This window comes from Entelurus aequoreus, linkage group LG04, assembly GCF_033978785.1.
Source record: "Entelurus aequoreus isolate RoL-2023_Sb linkage group LG04, RoL_Eaeq_v1.1, whole genome shotgun sequence".
Taxonomy (NCBI): domain Eukaryota; kingdom Metazoa; phylum Chordata; class Actinopteri; order Syngnathiformes; family Syngnathidae; genus Entelurus; species Entelurus aequoreus.
In genome coordinates, this window is record NC_084734.1 from 59,641,140 (window position 1) to 59,662,141 (window position 21,002).

A 21,002-nucleotide genomic window follows, 5' to 3' on the forward strand; every position below is an offset into this window, starting at 1 on the left:
TAAAAGTGATGAAAGCACTTGCATGGAGGGCTATGAACGGCATGGCCAGTGTGTGGAACTACAATCTCCCCCTACAAATCAAACTCAGCTTCTTCTATGTGACTGTGGAATCTGTTCTCCTATATGGCAGTGAATGCTGGACCCTGAAGCCAACCCTGCAGAAGTCTCTAGACGGTGGTTTACGTGTAATGCTCAACATCAGCAAGAGTACACATGTTACCAATGACAATCTGTATGCTGGAATACACAGAGTGAGTGACAAAATAGCAGACACTGCCAAAGACACCAGGAGCTGCCAGCCAGCAAACTGGTACTGTGGGAGCCAACACATGGGCACCGGTCACAAGGACGTCCCACTGTAACATATGTGGATGTACTCAAGAATGATGCGGGAGCACAAAGCACCAACGAGCTGGCCAGACAATTGGATAACCGGGATGACTGGAGACAACGATGGAAGGCTCGTCTGAGGACAACCTAGAGAGAGCCTCCTTGTTGAGGCTTTCTCTGCTGAGTTCTGAGATGAAGTGTGGAGGAATTGTGTATCTTTGATAAAACAGATTCATAATATCTGACTTTCTGCAATGCCGTAAATGTGTTGACCTGTCACTGATGGAAAAAAAGGTGTCTGGCTGTGTGCAGTGCCTGAGACATTTAGTGTGCTATTTTGTGAGAACAGGGTTTAATAGTTAAAGTGAAGATGTTTTTAGTTGTGTACAATTCAATTATTGCTATTTTTGGTGATAATGTGTCACCCTTAGTAAGAATGATTGGTGCACTACATCCTATTATTACCACTGTGACCTGAATTAATGTTTGTATTACTTAAGATGTTTTTGGGGGGATATTGCTAGAGTAAGTCGGTGTTCTTTTTTGCTTAAATGTAATATGTGGGCCCGATGCACGTTAAATTTCATATGGTCTTTTAAGGAATTTTTGGAATTATGGAATTGTTCTTTAGTGTAAGATACGTGCAAAATGGCTCTTTTTACAGTAAAGGTTGCCGACCTCTGTTTTAGCCGCTATGCCAATCTTCTTATCAATGTAGTAGGGAAGCATTGATAAGAAGTATTGGGGTAGCCTTCCTTAACTCATGAACAGAATCCTTTGATATTTGAAGTCCTTCACCCTTGGGAATATTTCACTGACAACCTGGAGGGTTTAGTCCATCCTTTTCCTGCATAGAACTATTAGAGTTGATGCCAAAGAGCTCAATTTTTGTCTGATCTGACCACATCACATTATCTCAAGTCTTGTTTGTTCAGTGACTTCAGATAGACCTGTGCATGAGTAGGGAGACTTTGATGGCACTGCAGGATCTCAATTCAGCAAAGTGTGTTAATTGTGACGGTGGACCCAACTTTCTTTAAGATAATTAATCAACTCCTCCCTTATAATTCTGGGCTTATCCCTCACCTTTCTTACAATCATCCTCACCCGACCAGGTAAAATCATGCATGGAGATTGACTTGTATTTCTTCCATTTCTCAATCATTGCACCAATCGTTGTCTCTTTCTTACCAAGCTTTTTGATCATTGTCTTTAAGGTCATTTCAGTCTTGTTTCTGAGGTAATTTGGAAGCTTTACACTCTTCCCAATGCTGCTGTAAATAGGAGATACTTTCTGTGTTTCTGTGTCTTTACCACATAAGATGAGTATTTTTCTAATAATGTGTGGACATAGTGGGGCTCAGAATGCTTTCTGTGTTTGGGGGGGATCATGTATTTATTCCAGTCAATTAATGATACAAAATTAACTTATATTTATTTACTGTTTTCCCCCTGGATTTGTCCTAAACATTTCTCGGTTACAATAAACTGTACACAATTTATCTTTGTAAAGGGGTAACTTATAAAATCAGCAGGGATTCACAAACTTATTTTCTCCACTGAACATAAAGCTGCCTATGCAATTTGAATAGCTGAGAAACTGTGGAACCTTTTTTTTTAATTTTCCCAATCAAGTAGATAGAGTAGGTTCACTTATTTACCTTTTGTATTTAAGGTAACGTGCTGCAACATGTTTTTCCTTTACCAAAATCCAAATTGTATGTTCAATTTATATCCCTACCATATGTGATCATATATTTATTTAGCATATAACTGGATAATGAGCGCTGTGAACAGCCATGAAATAAAGCTGATATAATCCCACAAGGAATTACTACTGTCATTCATTTTTTTCCTTGTTTCTGTGTGATTGTTTGGGATTTTCCAATAGACGTTTAAAGTTTTTTGGAGGATAATATCTTCAATCAAATACACATTGCATGTACACTATGGGCATGTTCCCCATGTAGCTGTTTGTATGTTGCCGGTTTAAAAGATTTGCCACTTGCTCACCTGGGTTACCAAACTCATGTAGTATGAACTGAATAGAACAATATACAACTTCAGCATCAGTGATGTTTGGATGGCTGAATTTTATGTTGCAGTGCTGCAGACAGTATCCCCTACGCCGGAGATAACTGAAGTAAGGGAAGAAGCAGTGTGTGCTGAAGTTGCTGATGAGGCAGCACCAGAGGATATACCCCCTCCACCAGAAGAAATTATATCCATGGATGAATGTTCACCTGTGATACTGGAATACAAGGACGCAGATGAAGACATCTCAGGGCCAACAAAAGCTGTACCATTAGTGGAGGAGCTTCCAACACTATTAAACCTTGCACCAGCAATTGAGGAAGTTCTCATACCTGTAGAGTCTACACCAATACTTGAGGAGGCCGCAATAATTTTGGAAGCTGCACCTGCAATAGAAGAAACGTCTACACTAGTGGAGGCTGCAACTGTAGAAGAGGTTGCACCAGTGGTGGAGGAAGTTGTCATACCTGTAGAGGCTGCACCAATGCTTGAGGAGGCTGCAATAATTTTGGAAGCTGCACCTGCCATTGAAGAAACCCCTACGATAATAGAGGCTGCTACTGCAGAAGAGGTTGCACCAGTGGTTGAGGAAGTGCTCATACCTGTAAAGGCTGCACCAATGCTTGAGGAGGCTGCAGTAATTTTGGAAACTGCACCTGCCATTGAAGAAAACTCTGCACTAGTGGAAGCTGCAACTGCAGAGGACGTTGCACCAGTAGTTAGGGAAGTGCTTGCACATGTTGAGGATGTCTTTGCTGCATCTGTGATTGAGGAGGCCCCATTATCAGTTGTGTCACAAGTTGTGGAGGAGGATCCTACCCTGATAGATGAACTACCAGTAAATGAGGTGGCTCTCGCACCATTTGCGGCTGCACCACTGTTTGAGGAGGCCCCTGTGACTGCAGACGCAGCACAAACCGTTAAAGAACTATTGGCAGAAGTGATTGAGGAGGCCCATGCACAAGTAAAGTTAGCCTCAGTTGTTGAGGACTCCATCTTACCAATACAGACTGAACCAGTCATTGAGGATGTTCCTCCAACAGAGGAGGCTGCTGCAGAATCAAATATCAACCTAACTAGCCTGATAGCGGGAGACGCATCGCCAGCTCCAGTGGAGACCCGAGAAGAAGAACCCAAACGGGAGTTCATTGTTGTGGTTCTGGAAGGAACACCTAAGGTAGATAAATCACCTAGGGTTCTAGGAGTGGCACCAATAAGTGGAAGAATTATCCCAGCTCCAGAAGATGAGGTATGTGTTTTTGTTCTTCCTAAATAACTGATTTTAGACCATTGAAGATGTGTTTTATTTCGGAGATACTCTAATACATTTACATTGCCATTGTGGGCAAATACATTTGTCACCCCAGAAATGTATTTCTTCACCAATACCTTGTAAGGTGGGGAAATTAGTATTTGCTGATTGTGTTGTTTACCCCCTTACAAAGATATTAAACATGCCTACATTTTATGATAATTTTAGTAAAATCACAGACATAATGTCAAATAAAATCCTGAAAAAATAAAGTAACCGTAAATAAAGGTTCTAAATTAATTTGTATTGATTAAAGTACCAGTAGAGTGGAAAAATAAGTTGATTTTATATGCTTGATTGTGTTTCATTGTAACCATTAAACCATATCCGATCATATTTACGATCCACAAAGTATGTAAAAACATAGTTCAAACATCACAAAATGCCACAAATTCAGTCAGCCATTTAAAATATTCCACTTCGAACGTCTTTGGTAATTTTCGTAGATTGACGTCGCTGGACGAACTTTTCTGCACTCTGACAATATTATCAGATCAGTCATTCTGGAAATATGCAAAAATTGGAGAGAAATGTGCTGTCTATAATTCACAACCCTTAAGTAAGATATGAACACATGTTTTTCTTTTTTCTATGCATTCTAAGGTGTAAATAAATACTTAAAAGGTTCGCTAACAATGTAGTCAACGGCCGCTTTTTTTTTTGCCCACAAAACCCTCTAAATAACTGTTCAAAACCCACCAACAATACTCTTTATACATATCGTAACCTGAATATTAACCAAATATTAGAAGTTGGTCATCTGTGACATTCAATTTATACCCAGAGATGGAGACAAACACACACAACCGAAGAGATGTCTGCAGGGAGACTTTTTCTTGTTAACCCTTCATGTGCGTCATGATTAATTCTTATTCATTATGTTTGTAGTTTGTATTTCTTGTTTAGCACTTAGCAATATTGCTACATGATGCTTTGTGTTTTACTAAAGCTGGATCTATTAAGCAGAGCTTCTAAAACTTGTAGCTCATCCTCCTTATATTCAGGATCAACAATATAAAGTTCTGGATGATAATTTTGCCCAAAGTAATTGTTGACTCTTACAAAGTCTGCATGATTTGCATTGTTGTTGGTGATGAAGGCATCTGTGGTCCCTACCTCTACGTCATGCGATGTCTGCTTCCTCATCTTCTCTCAAAATGGCTCGGGAATCTCTGTGAGATTGATACTATTTTGATCATATGTATTTATTCGCAAACTTTGGAAGTCTTTTGGTGTCATGAATCAGATATATATGATAATAGCTTCAATATAGAGGCAACTTATTTTTTCACTACACTGGTACATTAAGGGAAATACATATTCAATGCTCAAATGATCAACAAGCATTCTGACGCCCACAGACCGGGTATGTGCACACAATTAGCCCTAGCCCTTTTAGGAAAGTAGCCTACCCAATCTCATCTAGTTATGTGGATAAAAGAAAGCTGTCTCTTCTCCACCACCACAGCAAGACCAAAGCACTGTCAAAGGACCATTGTAGACCTGCACAAAACTGAAATGGACTACAAGACCATCAACAAGAAGCTCTTTAAGAAAGAGACCACTATTGATATAGTAATTCAGCAATGGAAGGAATACAAAAGTAACAGTCAATCGCCGTGCCTCTGGAGCTTCATCCAAGATTCCACCTGGTGAAGTAAGGATGATTGCGAGAAAGCTGAGGGACCAGCCCAGAATACTAAATATTAGTCCAACATCATCCAAGTAGAAACATTCTGCTTTTTGGTTGTTTCCCTGATCGAAGTCTTCCTTGGTAACCAATTACAAGAAATGTCTGACCTCTGTTCTTGCCAACAAGGTTTTCACACACTAGGTACTATGTTGCAATAGGATCAAATACTTAGTTCCCTTGATAGATGTTGTTTCAGGATTTTATTTTACATTCTGACTCCGTTACAAAAAAGTTACCATTCATTTCTGTCCTGTACATATCATTGTAAAATCAGCAGGTGAGCAAATATTCCCTAATTGTATATGATTGTAGCTCTGAAGTAACAGTTAAGAGGATGACCTTTTGTCTGTTCGAGCATATTTTTTTACAAAGTTATGAACTCAACCTTATCAAACATCTATTGGATGAACTAAAGATTACCAATGATTTTCTGACATTCCAAGTGCTTTGAATGTGGCAATAATTCCCACAATTTGGAGACTGAAATAGAAACTGTTTGGGTTGCTGAGGGAGCACCAACGACACATCTTATTCCCTAAGTGTAATAGTGATGTGACATCACTATGTTTATATTTATATGTGTGCTACACTTTCCTATTTTGACTGTAAGGTCATGGAAAAAAATAACACTGATCTTTGTTTCTGGTACTCAGGACAAGCGGAGTCTTCTTAGGATGCAAATGCAGTAGTTATAAGGTACTGAACTTTAAATATTATAATAGGTTGTGGAGGTTAAAGGTGAACTGCACTTTTGTGAATTTTTCCTGTCGTTCACAATCATTATGAAAGACATGACGATGGATGGATTTTTTTATGTATTCAATATATTAAATAAATGCGATCAAAAGTCTGCTTACAATGGAGCCTATGGGACCCATTAAATTCTGCCTATAGAGCCCCTAAAAAACATACAAACTCCTCCATTAGGGTTTTATATACATGCTATAAATACTGTATACCTGTAATGTAGTATGGAGAACATTTATATTTAATATTTACGTATTTTGATCATTTTAAACATGCGTGGTGCATTGATTTAAAAAACGCATCACGTTTGCTTTGCTTTTTTTTCTTCATTACTGATTTCTGCTCACTGCAGACTTTATGAGAGCAAAGAAACATAATAAAACATCCCTTACTGTACAATGTCTGCTGTCATTAGGATGCCGACTGCTGGGATGTTCATATATTCCCATTTAGATGAAGAATGACTCATAATCCTCACAAAGAAACGGGGTGGAGGTTCAGGGGGGACAAGCTCTTTTTGTGTCGTCCTCCGCGCCAGTTCGAGGTCCTATGTGGCTGTGTACCAACTTGTCGGATTACCTCCTCAGACGTCTCATGTCCAGGTGAGAGGCATGATTTATGATCTACAATAAACTTCCAGGGAGCAAGGAAGCGAAGACGCAGCAGACCACTCGATGTTGTAAACATAGGCACACAGGAAGTGATCACGGTGCCGCTATGAATAGTTTGCCTGCTTTAACGCTTATGATAACAATATCCCTAATAATTGGTTAATATTCAAGTCACAAAATGTAAATTGAGCATTGTTGGTGGTTTTTGAATGGTTATTTATTGGACTTTATGCGGGGAATAGTGGAGCTCCCATTGGTAAGCAGACTTTTATTTATGTTTATTTAATATTTAGAATGCATTAAAAGAAGTCCGTCCATCGTCATGTCTTTCATAATGATTTGAAAAATTCCGAAAAAAGTGCAGTTCACTTAAAGGGGTCATATTGTGATTTTTTGCTTGTGGTCTACATAACATGTAATGGTGGTTATCTAGTCAAACTGTTGCAAAGATTATGTGTTACAGTTAATCTTCAAGCCACTTACTGACCGTCTCTTCAGAAGGTGCTATTTTCGGGCAGTCATATTTACATGCCAAAGTTCTCCAGGCTAAGCCTCCTCCCACTGCATCTCCACCCCGTCAGCCATGTTGTAGTTTTTAACGCTTCCGTATGGAGTCTACTGAAAGATATAAGTTAGAACTATACACTACGTTTTATTCGAAATGGCAACAGGGGAGGGTGCATTTACCCACAACAAGAGTATAGAGAAAAAGAAGGAACTTATTGACTACAACTTTGGACTACAACTGGAAAAAAGGCAAAGTTCTTCAGGTAAAACTAGCATGTATGGAGATATCTACTGACATAACTAAGGCAAAAAACTTTACTAATGTCTCAAATTCCATACGGCTCAATTGGAGCAAGTTTGGAAAAAGGCAAGTTTTTTTTGTTTTTTTTTACAAATATCCTTGCCGTGCCTCCATGGTGTGATTTCACCTTTTCGGGTCTTCTGGGGATCCCAATTACACAAAAACTGCATAATAGGACCCCTTTGAAGTACTTAGCTTCTTACTGGAAAAAATGTGTATTTGAGTTGATGGTTCGAATACTAATAAGGAACATTTCTATTCTTTATCACACAGGTAACATTTCCTGAATGACAACTTCCTGTGTAACAGAAGAAGAGGGGTGTGCCTTTGTCAACTTGTTTTTCCTTTTATGCACAAATGGGATTTGAAAAGGGTGTGCTATTATTGCAATGTGAAATATACATTAAATAGTTATTACATGTACACTGTAGGTGACAATCCAAGTCTAGGAAGCACTTAAAGGGAAAGGTTTTTTAGTGAACCACTGAAGACACTTCTGAGCCATTTATTTTACTGTTCAATACTTTACTAACTCTTGAACACTCCTTGTATATGTTCATCCTTTCTTCCATCAGTCATGTGATATGCTTGTACAGTGTTCTCTACCTACTGTACAAATCATTACAAATTCAAAACTGTTTTACTTTGGTTTGTCTTTGACAGCTGCCGTGACTATGTAGCAAATTCACCTACCTCAAATGTTCCTCATTTCCACAGACCTCATCCATGTCAAACACATTTTAAAGCAACAAAACACTGCGCTACGCTGCTATCATCCTTAGTTGTCACACTATAATACGCAATATATATATATATGAATATATATATATATATGAATATATATATATATATATATATATGAATATATATATATATATATATATATATATATATATATACATATATATGGCATTTTATATCATATATCTAAGATCAGGAAACTTGGAATTCATTCAATTTGGCACTCAGGGTTTTTTAAACATATAACCATGGAATGCAATCTGTCCTATTTTGAACATAAATTCTATTAAAAAGTGTATTTTTCTAGACAACCTTAACCATTTGATGGAAATGTGTATTTCTTGTATGGATTTACATCATTTTTGAATATTTTTAATCTCAACAATTCAAATGAAAACACAAAGCCCTTCCTGCGAGCTTCCCTTTCCGAGCAGAAGGTATTGTTAGATAGGGATCACTTTTATTCACGGTAACAATAAGTGAGTGTGGCTGTGCAGGTGGGAGTGTCAAAGCAGGGGGTTGGGAATTTTTTAATTGATTAAACTTTTTTTCTCTGCAATTTAATGTCCTTAAATTTATCTGAACAATGATCCAACAAACTGAAAAAAGGAGGCAGAAGTCAGCAATGCACAGATTGAGCGACACACAGGAGCTCTCTCAAGTTTACGTACCTGTCACTCCAACGAGAAGGACCCGCCCCTGTCGCTGCGGGGCCAATCACAGGCAACCTCGCTTTATAGTCACGTGTTTGGATGTAAAATAGTACCGGTAGTAGTTTTGTAACACACCGATAGGAGAGCGAATTGCCCATCCTCCACCTCAGCAAAGAAGCCAGATATATAAGTATTCCCTGCTCCATCTTTTCACCAATTTGGAGGGTTGAAGCAGGTTTGCAGCAAGTGCAGAATAGAATGTGACGACATGCCAGTAACGATGTATGTTGAAGAAATGTCTGTAAATACTTCAATCAGAAGTTACAGCTTTGTTGGTAGAGTTTACATGTTCTAGTTCTATTTCCTCATTTTGCACGTTCCATTATTACTATCCTTCAGTGTTTTATGTCCCTGGTGCTAAAAGCAATTGAAAATAAAACATGGTATTTCTTCTGTTACAGAATAAAAGGAGTTGAAAATATGCGTAGACTCTTTATTTTCTAACCTTATTTTAAAATGTCTGATACCTAAAGAAAGGTACTAAAATTGATCATGCATAACTCCTTGTTTTCTCCAATTATTTACTGAATTTGATACCGTTCAACCTTTCCTATGCACAAACTTGGACACATCAGTGTTGTGACCTGGCTTCACTGGATGTTTTGGGTCTTGCAAGACACACCTTCTGCCAGGCGACCCGACTGGGGTTGATCGTGTCCAACTGGCTTATGACCCCCACTTCAATCAATAAATCAATCAAACTTTATTTATGAAGCGCTTTTCAGACATAAAAGAAATGCAACGCAAAGTGCTTTACAAAGTTAAAAACAATACCCCAGTGACCTATCCCCCATTATCACATACGTGACATGTGAGTAAACACCATCACAGTAGCCATCTGCACCAAGAGGTCATCAGACCATGGCCACCAGGACGCTGACACATAAACGCCCCCACAAGGCACGGCCGATAAACCCTGAGGCAGATGGCTCATCTGAGGAACGTTGGAAAATAAAAATAATAAAACTTGTAAAAAGTAAGAACCATGAATAGAGATAAAGAATAAAATACAAGTAAAACATATGAAGATTATTAAAAAGATAAAAATAAAATGAATATACAGTAAATATATGATATATATTATATATAATATAAATGGGCGGTATAGCTCGGTTGGTAGAGTGGCCGTGCCAGCAACTTGAGGGTTCCAGGTTCGATCCCCGCTTCCGCCATCCTAGTCACTGCCGTTGTGTCCTTGGGCAAGACACTTTACCCACCTGCTCCCAGTGCCACCCACACTGGTTCAAATGTAACTTATATATTGGGTTTCACTATGTAAAAGCGCTTTGAGTCACTAGAGAAAAGCGCTATATAATTCACTTCACTTTACAATTCATAAATAAATAGAACTAAATAAAATCTTGCATAACTAATAGGATAAAAAGTCAAATACAAATTACTTCAATAAAATAATCAATATCAGGTAAAAGTCAAATCAAAAAGGTGGGTTTTAAGCCTGCTCTTAAAAACGTTCATGTTTTTAAGAGCAGGCTTAATACCCACCTTTTTGATTTGACTTTTACCTGATATTAATTATTTTTCCCCCTTTTTTTAGCCAGAGCCATCGGGATGCCTTCTCTGCTGCCTTCATGTCTGAATGGATGGATCTCCTCCTGCTTTGCTCTGTGGTGTTCAAAGTTCCATAGGCCTTGCATAGGGAATGGCCAGCAAATCCCTGACATCCCACCTCCACCGGCATGCACTTGGTCTTCCACCCATTTCTGCAGCAGTCCTCCACAAGCTCCTGATATTTGCTCTCTTCCTCTCTTTAAAAAAACTACCAATGATTGTCACACACACACTAGGTGTGGTGAGATTATCCTCTGCATTTGACCCATCACCCTCACACAGGCGAGCGGTCCACCCCGGGTACCGACTCTGGACAGCCAGCACTTCATCCATGGCCACCGGACCTGTGTAACTCCCCCTCCACAAGGGAGAGGGGGGAAGAGGAGAAAAGAAAATATTATTAAAATGGGTCAAATTACCCTCTGCATTTGACCCATCCCCTTGTTCACCCCCTGGGACATGAGGGGAGCAGTGAGCAGCAGCGGTGGCCGCGCCCGGGAATCATTTTTTAAATCACCAAAATGATTCCCGGGCGTGGCCACCGCTGCTGCTCACTGCTCCCTCACCTCCCAGGGGGTGAACAAGGGGATAGGTCAAATGCAGAGGGTAATTTGACCCATTTTAATAATATTTTATTTTCTCCTCTGCCCCCCTCTCCCTTGTGGAGGGGGAGTTACACAGGTCCGGTGGCCATGGATGAAGTGCTGGCTGTCCAAAGTCGGGACCAGGAGTGGACCGCTCGCCTGTGCATCGGTTGGGGACATCTCTGCGCTGCTGACCCATCTCCGCTCGGGATGGTTTCCTGCTGGCCCCACTATGGACTGGACTCTCACTGCTGTGTTGGATCCACTGTGGACTGGACTTTCGCTGATGTGTTGGATCCACTATGGACTGGACTTTCACAATATTATGTCAGACCCACTCGACATCCATTGCTTTCGGTCTCCCCTAGAGGGTGGGGGTTACCCACATATGCGGTCCTCTCCAAGGTTTCTCATATAGTCACTCACATCGACGTCCCACTGGGGTGAGTTTTCCTTGCCCTTATGTGGGCTCTGTACCGAGGATGTCGCTGTGGCTTGTGCAGCCCTTTGAGACACTTGTGATTCAGGGCTATATAAATAAACATTGATTGATTGATTGAATTTCACCACACCTACTGTGTGTGTGACAAATTGACAATCATTGGTACTTTACTTTTACTTTTTACTTTATTTTGTAGATGGCGTTAATTTGACGCCTCAAAGGTGGTGTTTTTCCACCATGCTCTTTTTTTATGTTTATTAACTGGTGAAAAGCACTTTGTGCTGCAACTTGCCAAATGTCAGAAAAATACAAATTAGCAAGTCAGCCCTATTTGAAAACATTGGTTTATGCTGCTTTTATCATTTTAGTTCCTGTACATTTATTATTTTGCTAATTAAGAACACCGTCACGGAAATATAATTAAAAAGCAGAGCAACGCAATTACTACGATTATCATAGGCCCGAACATGTACTTATTTATAGGATAATACAATTTCGATATTTGATTAGTCGACTTTTTTTTATACCGTCGCTCGTTGTGCACCGGGGTTGTCCTCGTGACGTCACGGCAGTCGACGCTTTGCCCCGCAGTATATGTTCAGACTGCGCGCCGGAAAAGCTCCACGATAGCCAATAACTAGCGCAAATCCACACTTATGTGCGGCATGTATTCGTTCATATCGCGTGGATTCGAACACGGATTGGAAGATCTCTTGTGAAGAGTCTGAAGCCAGAAGGACTCGCAGAGCAACGTTTGTAAAAGTGAAACTGGCGGCTTTGGCTTCCCAACTAGGCTAACATCAGGCCCGACTAGCATTAGCTGTGGAGCTTACTTACTTTGCGTGGACAGCAAAACAAGGTAAGAGGCGTGAAGTAAGTGCACCAATGTATACATAGACTGCGAGTGGGGGGCTCAACTCGCTAAAATAGACTTAGTTTTGCTGTACTTTGCTCTGCTTGCGAACCATGGACCTGTGTTACATAACGGTATATAGGCTGTCAGCGAGCTAATTGCTAATGCTAACAGCTGCGCACTGAACAGAACTATTTTCAGTCTGTTCCCTGTCAAATATAATGCGTTGTATAAAAGGCAGAATTATTTCGGTGTTTGTAATTAAGTTGAACAGCACTTCTTAACATTCCCATGACTCGTTAGCTGATGTTAGAGCAGCGAAAAGTATGCTTAACCGCACTTTGACTAGCCAAACCGTACAGAAAGTAAACATTAGCTTGCGACGTGACGGTCGCGCTCTAATACGAGTAGTGCTAGTGGGTGTGTTTGTTTTCATTATGTTGTCATGTTTTTAAGTTTGATGAACTGTTAACTATTAGTTTTGTGCCATCCTACATATGCACGTCAATTTTGTCGGTTCACAACATTAGAGGAGGGCGATACAAAAATTGGTATCGATCCGATACCAAGTAAATTCAGAGACAGTATCGCTGATGATACTTTTTAAGATTTTAATTCATTGATCGAGAAAATAAATATGTTATATAATAAATAGTATAATATGCATATAAATAAATACAACAAAGATTTTAAACATTTCTACAAACTTTTTACAAAATGTAATCACCAAAAATAATGTATTAATCATGTTTGTACACTAGGTGTGTAATGCTTCGTTTTAACAACGATTTGATTCAGAGATGATGGTTGCCGATTCGATTTAGGGACAATATTATTTGTTTAGACCAGTGGTTCTTAACCTTGTTGGAGGTACCGAACCCCACTTGTTTCATATGCGCATTCACCAAACCCTTCTTTAGTGAAAAATAAAATGTTTTTTTCTTTAATTTAATCTTAATTTATAAATATTAATCATGAAATGATGTTATTATTTTAAAGAAATACTAATAAAGATAAACAGAAAGTTACAGGAATGTACACATGATCCCATGTTTACATCTCATTGTGCAACATGTGAATGTTTTAGTGGAACTAAATGCGATATCTGGAAGGGGTACAAATTATTTCCAAAGCAGGAACTCCACCCAGACATACAATAGCTCATGAAAAACAATATTTTTTGTTATTGTCATTGTAAGTGGGCCAAAACACTTATATTAGAAAATAATCTCATGGAAATGAATGCTGTCATTTGATTATAATAATAAAACATTTAACTTGTTATTTAGTCAGGTTTGGGACAGGTGTGCTGCTGGTGTGGCCACAGTGCATGTGCATGTCTGACGTCGCTCACATGTGCTCCACTGAATGCTCAAGGAGTTTTTACGTTTGCTCACGCATATGGAAAATTAGAGGTAACATTGTTTGGGGGTATGCATAATACGTCGATAGGGAGAAGTTTTTATCTACACGATGAGTCAGGTGTGTCTTGACCTCCGCGGCGGAGGCTCCGCCGAACCCCTGAGGCCGACTCACCGAACCCCTAGGGTTCGATCCAACCCAGGTTAAGAACCACTGGTTTAGACTGATACGATCCTTAATGATTTTATGACTTTGAATCGATTCAGTATCTTTTTTAGCAAATAAAAACAAACAAAACAAAAACCCAGTGTGACTGTGAAATAAATACTGGATACTGCAGGTGAAGTTTCCTATATTCCTGTTATTTTGCAAGGGAATTAGATATATATCGGTAAACAATGGATGGATAGATGAGTTATGGATACAAACAAGCAAGTAAACAACAATTAATGGCCAAATGTATTCACATCGTATTTGAATAAAGTGTAGCCAACACTTGAATTAACAAGAGGAAACACTTTATGCTCTCATTTTCAATAAACAATAACTTTTGAATAAAAGTACAGTTACCAACCTTAGATTTTCCTGCTACTTCTGTTTTTGTTTAACAACATTAAATAATACAACAGTAGATTTACCTCCTCTTTTACTGTTGTTTTTGACAAAGGAATAACACCAATGCAAAATGAATTAATATAAAAAATTAAGTGCAACAAGAGCTGGGCGATGTGGACAAAAAAGTACATCTTGATATATTTTTACATAAACTCGATATTCGATATATTTTCCGGTGAAAGTATACATATAAAGATATTCATTTTTGAGCGAGATTCACTAAAATTGAACTGAATGACAACTGTACTGTAAACAATCAGTGGCACTTTTATTAACCCAGTTAGTCAAGATGGGTATTAACAGCACAGAAAATAAACTGTTTAAGTAGTACAGAATTCCATCCATCCATCCATTTTCTACCGCTTGTCCCTGTCGGGGTCGCGGGGGGTGCTGGAGCCTATCTCACATAACATACTGTAAATAAAATGATCTATCTATGATCTTCTTCACTTTGACATACATTTTTGGCAGCATTTCTCGTGCGAAATATGCCCGGATTGGCAACTCGAGAACAGTTTTTATTTGGGTTTACATGGTAAACAACTCAAATTAATGTTTTATCCAGAGGCATACATTTGTCCAAATGTGCACGTCTTGAAAGGAGGGAGGAGTTTAGTAGCCCATGGAGGGGGAGCGGGGGAGAACAAGGAACACAACAAATAAGCAATGTTTGGTCATTTTATTGTGAAATAAATTATATCGATATTACAATATTTTCTTAATTCATATCTTGTTTAAAAATATATCGATATTACAAACCCCGTTTCCATATGAGTTGGGAAATTGTGTTAGATGTAAATATAAACGTAATACAATGATTTCCAAATAATTTTAAACCCATATTCAGTTGAATATGCTACAAAGACAACATATTTGATGTTCAAACTGATAAACTTTTTTTTTGTGCAAATAATCATTAACTTTAGAATTTGATGCCAGCAACACGTGACAAAGAAGTTGGGAAAGGTGGCAATAAATACTGATAAAGTTGAGGAATGCGCATCAAACACTTATTTGGAACATCCCACAGGTGAACAGGCAAATTGGGAACAGGTGGGTGCCATGATTGGGTATAAAAGTAGATTCCATGAAATGCTCAGTCATTCACGAACAAGGATGGGGCGAGGGTCACCACTTTGTCAACAAATGCGTGAGCAAATTGTTGAACAGTTTAAGAAAAACCTTTCTCAACCAGCTATTGCAAGGAATTTAGGGATTTCACCATCTACGGTCCGTAATATCATCAAAGGGTTCAGAGAATCTGGAGAAATCACTGCACGTAAGCAGCTAAGCCTATGACCTTCGATCCCTCAGGCTGTACTGCATCAACAAGCGACATCAGTGTGTAAAGGATATCACCACATGGGCTCAGGAACACTTCAGAAACCCACTGTCAGTAATTACAGTTGGTCGCCACATCTGTAAGTGCAAGTTAAAACTCTCCTATGCAAGGCGAAAACCGTTTATCAACAACACCCAGAAACGCCGTCGGCTTCGCTGGGCCTGAGCTCATCTAAGATGGACTGATACAAAGTAGAAAAGTGTTCTGTGGTCTGACGAGTCTACATTTCAAATTGTTTTTGGAAACTGTGGACGTCGTGTCCTCCGGACCAAAGAGGAAAAGAACCATCCGGATTGTTATAGGCGCAAATTTAAAAGCCAGCATCTGTGATGGTATGGGGGTGTATTAGTGCCCAAGACATGGGTAACTTACACATCTGTGAAGGCGCCATTAATGCTGAAAGGTACATACAGGTTTTGGAGCAACATATGTTGCCATCCAAGCAATGTTACCATGGACGCCCCTGCTTATTCCAGCAAGACAATGCCAAGCCACGTGTTACATCAACGTGGCTTCATAGTAAAAGAGTGCGGGTACTAGACTGGCCTGCCTGTAGTCTAGACCTGTCTCCCATTGAAAATGTGTGGCACATTATGAAAGCCTAAAATACCACAATGGAGACCCCTGGACTGTTGAACAACTTAAGCTGTACATCAAGCAAGAATAGGAAAGAATTCCACCTGAGAAGCTTAAAAAATGTTTCTCCTCAGTTCCCAAACGTTTACTGAGTGTTGTTGAAAGGAAAGGCCATGTAACACAGTGGTGAACATGCCCTTTCCCAACTACTTTGGCACGTGTTGCAGCCATGAAATTCTAAGTTAATTATTTGCAAAAAAAAAATAAAGTTTGTGAGTTTGAACATCAAATATCTTGTCTTTGTAGTGCATTCAATTGAATATGGGTTGAGAAGGATTTGCAAATCATTGTATTCCGTTTATATTTACATATAACACAATTTCCCAACTCATATGGAAACGGGGTTTGTATATCGCCCAGCCCTAAGTGCAACCAAGGTTTAATGAGCAGAGGTTTGACCTGCTACTGTAATTCTAATACTAATCAGCTACAATAGCAGAGAGAAGTCAGAACAAATGCAAACGCCACAACACAATAACATAAAGCCATTACTCAACAACTAGCCAAAACACGACAATACAAAAACGGAACGGAAGTGACAGCAGACAAGTTTTGGTGACTCACAACTTCCTGAGAACGAAGTTGGTAAAATAAGTGAAGTGTGACACTTTTTGAGTAGTAAATCACTTTTTTTCACTGTTTCGATAATACTAATATACTATGTCCGTCACCGTAACTTGCTCTTCTGTCCTTTCTGTTTTGTTAATCGGTGGTTTATAGTTGTGTTGTTGCACTATATCATTGTGTTGTGGTGTTTGCAATTGTGCTGTTGCTGAAAGTTGTTGTGTTGTAATGTATATTGTCTTGTTGGATTTGTTGTGACTTTTCTCGGCCACCGTAGGTAACCGCCTGTGTGTGTGTGTGTGTGTGTGTGTGTGTGTGTGTGTGTGTGTGTGTGTGTGTGTGTGTGTGTGTGTGTGTGTGTGTGTGTGTGTGTGTGTATATAAGGGCTGGGCGATATGGCCTTTTATTAATATCTCGATATTTTTAGGCCATGTCATGATACACGATATATATCTCGATATTTTGCTTTAGCCTTGAATTAACACTTGATGCATATAATCACACCAGTATGATGATTCTATGTGTCTACATTAAAACATTCTTGTTCATACTGCATTAATATATGCTCATTTTAAACTTTCATGCAGAGAGAGAAATCACAACTAAGTCAATTTACTAAAACTGTATTTATTAAACCGTGGCACAAACATTCATGTAATTTCAAAACAGAAAGCGCAAGATTGTCAGAGACATTTGAAAACAAGCTATTAGTGCACTTTTGTGCATGATGTCACTAAGATGACATATCAAAACAACACTAAATTAAAGGGCACTTTTTGTACAGAACGCCATTACAATAGTTTAAAACAAATAAAGTGCACTTTTGTGCATGATGTTACACAATATATTTAAATAACTGTCATAAAAATGAGCTGCATAATAGGAAATCAAATAGTGTATGTCCTTCGCTATGTGGTAGATTACTGCGAACGTTATCTCCTTCTGTTTTTGACTATTTTTTTCATACGGGGATACATTGCTAGTTTTACGAGCAGAGGACCATGTTCGGCAGCGCACAATCACGGAGTACTTACAAGCAGACACAGTGGGTAGACAGAAAAGGGAGAACGGACGAATTTTGGCTAAAAAACTAACGATAATAGTAAAGCTACAACACTGAACACTTTTTGTCAGGCAATATTATATTTTATGAAAATTTTAAATAAATGAATACATCCAAACACTTTATAAATATGTATTATGTGCACGAAGAAATAACAGTTACAATATTGATAAAGAATAATCTTAATTGCTATTTTGGCCATACCATGCAGCCTACTATGTAAAACTAAATCTCATATATTAACACTATTTTTATCTATATGGACAAAAAATGCAGTTATGTCTTATGTTCATAAATTGCCATCTTGCACAAGTTTCACATATTTTTATTTATGTAATTTTTTTTCTGCCATATTACTTTTTTTATAATGCTTGTGTTGCTTTCATATGCACATTAAATGTTCTACTTCAGGTACTTACATACATTTTAAATTGTATTGTTTCCATCCATCCATTTTCTAGCGCTTGTCCTTTCGGGGTTCGTAGGGGGTCGCTGGAGCCCATCTCAGCTGCATTCGTTTGTGTTTTTTTAAAAATAAGATTTGAATATAAGTAGTTTTAGAAAATTTTGAGCACAATTAAAAATACAGCGATAACTGCAATAATTTTGGTCACAATACCTGTGATTAAAAAAAATCATACCGTGACATCCCTAGTTGGTAATGTTTTAATATTTTTAAATGACCCTTGTGGTTATACTGATCATCAGAGACATACAGATATGATTATTTACTGTTAATACACTTTATGCAGTGAATAATTTAATTTGTCATTTCTGTTTACACACATGCATATCAATAACGTTTTAGATTTTTTTCACATTTGCACACATTCTTTATTGTTGTATTTAGCAGTCTTAACCAGCAAGACACTTCTTTTGTGTTTTTAGGAATGAGTGATGACCTCTGTGGTTGTATCAGATGGAGGAGGTAATATTGTGGAGTATGTTACCATGGTGGAGGAGCCACAACAGGTAAGACTTCTGGTTGTACGATAGAGATTTTAATTATATTTCCCCATTGTGACAATGTATGTTGTTGACACATTTTGGCCATGTCGCATACAATTAAGAGAAATGCATCATCAATGCAATGTAGCATCCTGACAGGGGGTAGCAGTCGAAGCTAAAGTATGTCCATACACAGTGCGCAGCTGCTTCTAAGTTAGTAATTCTTGCTTCAATGGCAGCAAATAAATTACACATCTTACAAGCACCATTATCACTGGCACACTGGATATAGTGCAGGGGTAGACATGAAGCGATGCTAAGATAGCTTGAATGTCAGGTAGTGAAACAACAAAGTAAGTCGCAATACGTCTGCTAATTGGGCCGAAGTCACAAATTAAAGACAGCAGCACTAGTATGGCGCAGTGAAGTAGGCCTGGGCCGATAGTCAATTAATTATTTATTGAAGTGCAATTTCTGCTAACAGAGATTGAGAGTTAATTATTTTGAAATATTCCATTTTTTTGTTTACTTATTTCATATAATCAACAGTAATTGACCTTAAATTACTGTTGGTGTGTGTGTAGGTGTATATAAGTAGTAAAAAAATAACTAATGGGAAATCTAAGTTTAATGTGTTTGAAAGGAATACCTGCATTATTATTATTATATAACATGGTTACTAGGGATGTGCATCTCTATCTTAAATGGTGATTCGATGTGACTTTTGATACAAGGGTCACAATACGATTCGCTAAGAATACTTTTTAAAAAGTTATGATTCGATGCGATACGATTCAATGCAGATGGAAGTTTTGCATGGTGAAAAGAAAATTACCGGTAAACGTATCATGAAAGAACAATGTCATGTGTTTCTAAATAGATAAATACAAAACAGGAGTGTGACGGACTCGTGCCGTCTTGTGGGTTCCCTGGACCCACAAGACGAATAGAAGAATAGAGACATCTTGAGCAGTTGTGACTTTGTTTATTTTTGCAAATAGCCTCAGTCCAGGTCGCTCTTCAGCTCCTCTTCCTTGCTCGCTTGTCGTCTGCCTCGGGCTCTCCTCCTGTCTCGCACCGCGTCAGCTTCACGTTGGCTTCGTCTCCTACCGTCTCCCTTCCCGACGTTCACAGCTGTCGCCCTTTTAAACAGTGTGAGAGGATTGGATGATCGTGCCCAGGTGCGCGATCCGCGCACCTGGGCATGATTGCGGCGTCGCTCCCGGCGCGCCCCACCTCGCCGCTCGCTCACCGTCCCCGTCTCCTCGTCGCCATCTTGGGCCGGGCTCTAGCGTGCCCTGCCTTGCTGCTCGCTCGCCGGCCCCGCCTCTCCACAAGGAGTTTCCTGTATTAATGATTAGCAAATAGTATTACTACCAATTTCAAGGCATTGCAATCCACAAACTTAAAGAAAAGATCTGAGTTAAAAAATGTAAATTATGATTACAACTGTAAATTAATATTCTTCTGATGATTCTTAGTTATGTTGTATTTTTCTTTCTTCTACATTGTTAAATGTTATTGTATCAAACTTGATCAAAAGACTGGAAGGTTAAGATATTCACGAACAAACCACTTTTATTGACTGGCTCATTGACATGAACGATAACTTTGTTTTTATTTGAAGCGTGACAGTGATGTAACATTTACATCTCAACCAAGGCAGAAACAGCGGCAGCTTTGTACAGAGTGAGTGTGGGTCTCCTCTTTGCTTCGACTGGAATTGACTTTATTGTCATTGTACGGTACTTAAAAGTACAACAAAATGTGTTTTCAGTACAAGCTGTCTAAGAGCAGACATCACCGCTTGTACGCTAAAACGTTAGAGTGTTATGCGCTTTAATGTCTCCAGTCATGCCCCCCAAAATTGCTAGATTTGTTGCTAGTCGCTGTTGGAGAAAGAAAATCACGACAAGGAGTTGGAAAGATACTAGATTTAGCAAGAAAGTCACCAAGTTGACGACTAAAAGTCTCGTCTTAGGTTTCTTCTGATTGATTTACACTGCGTGTTACCTGTCGTGGTAGGCTAGATTTA

At 38.9% G+C, this 21,002-nt stretch overlaps 2 protein-coding genes across 3 annotated transcripts in view; both read left to right on the forward strand.

The window, feature by feature from the left end:
- The window catches only part of mgarpa (mitochondria localized glutamic acid rich protein a), a 34,445-nt gene extending 25,035 nt beyond the window's left edge, over window positions 1-9,410 (forward strand). The window contains exons 6-8 of the mRNA XM_062045374.1: window positions 2,436-3,613; window positions 6,023-6,065; window positions 7,809-9,410. Coding sequence (XP_061901358.1) covers window positions 2,436-3,613; window positions 6,023-6,058 — 1,214 coding nt within the window. The 3' untranslated portion in view covers window positions 6,059-6,065; window positions 7,809-9,410. The remainder of the gene's footprint in view (window positions 1-2,435; window positions 3,614-6,022; window positions 6,066-7,808) is intronic.
- Window positions 9,411-12,143: 2,733 nt separating this feature from the next.
- Window positions 12,144-21,002, forward strand: part of LOC133648876 (ETS-related transcription factor Elf-2-like) — a 33,584-nt gene continuing 24,725 nt past the window's right edge. For both annotated transcript variants that reach the window (XM_062045375.1, XM_062045376.1), the window contains exons 1-2: window positions 12,144-12,443; window positions 18,908-18,991. In XM_062045375.1, coding sequence (XP_061901359.1) covers window positions 18,917-18,991 — 75 coding nt within the window. In that variant the 5' untranslated portion in view covers window positions 12,144-12,443; window positions 18,908-18,916. The remainder of the gene's footprint in view (window positions 12,444-18,907; window positions 18,992-21,002) is intronic.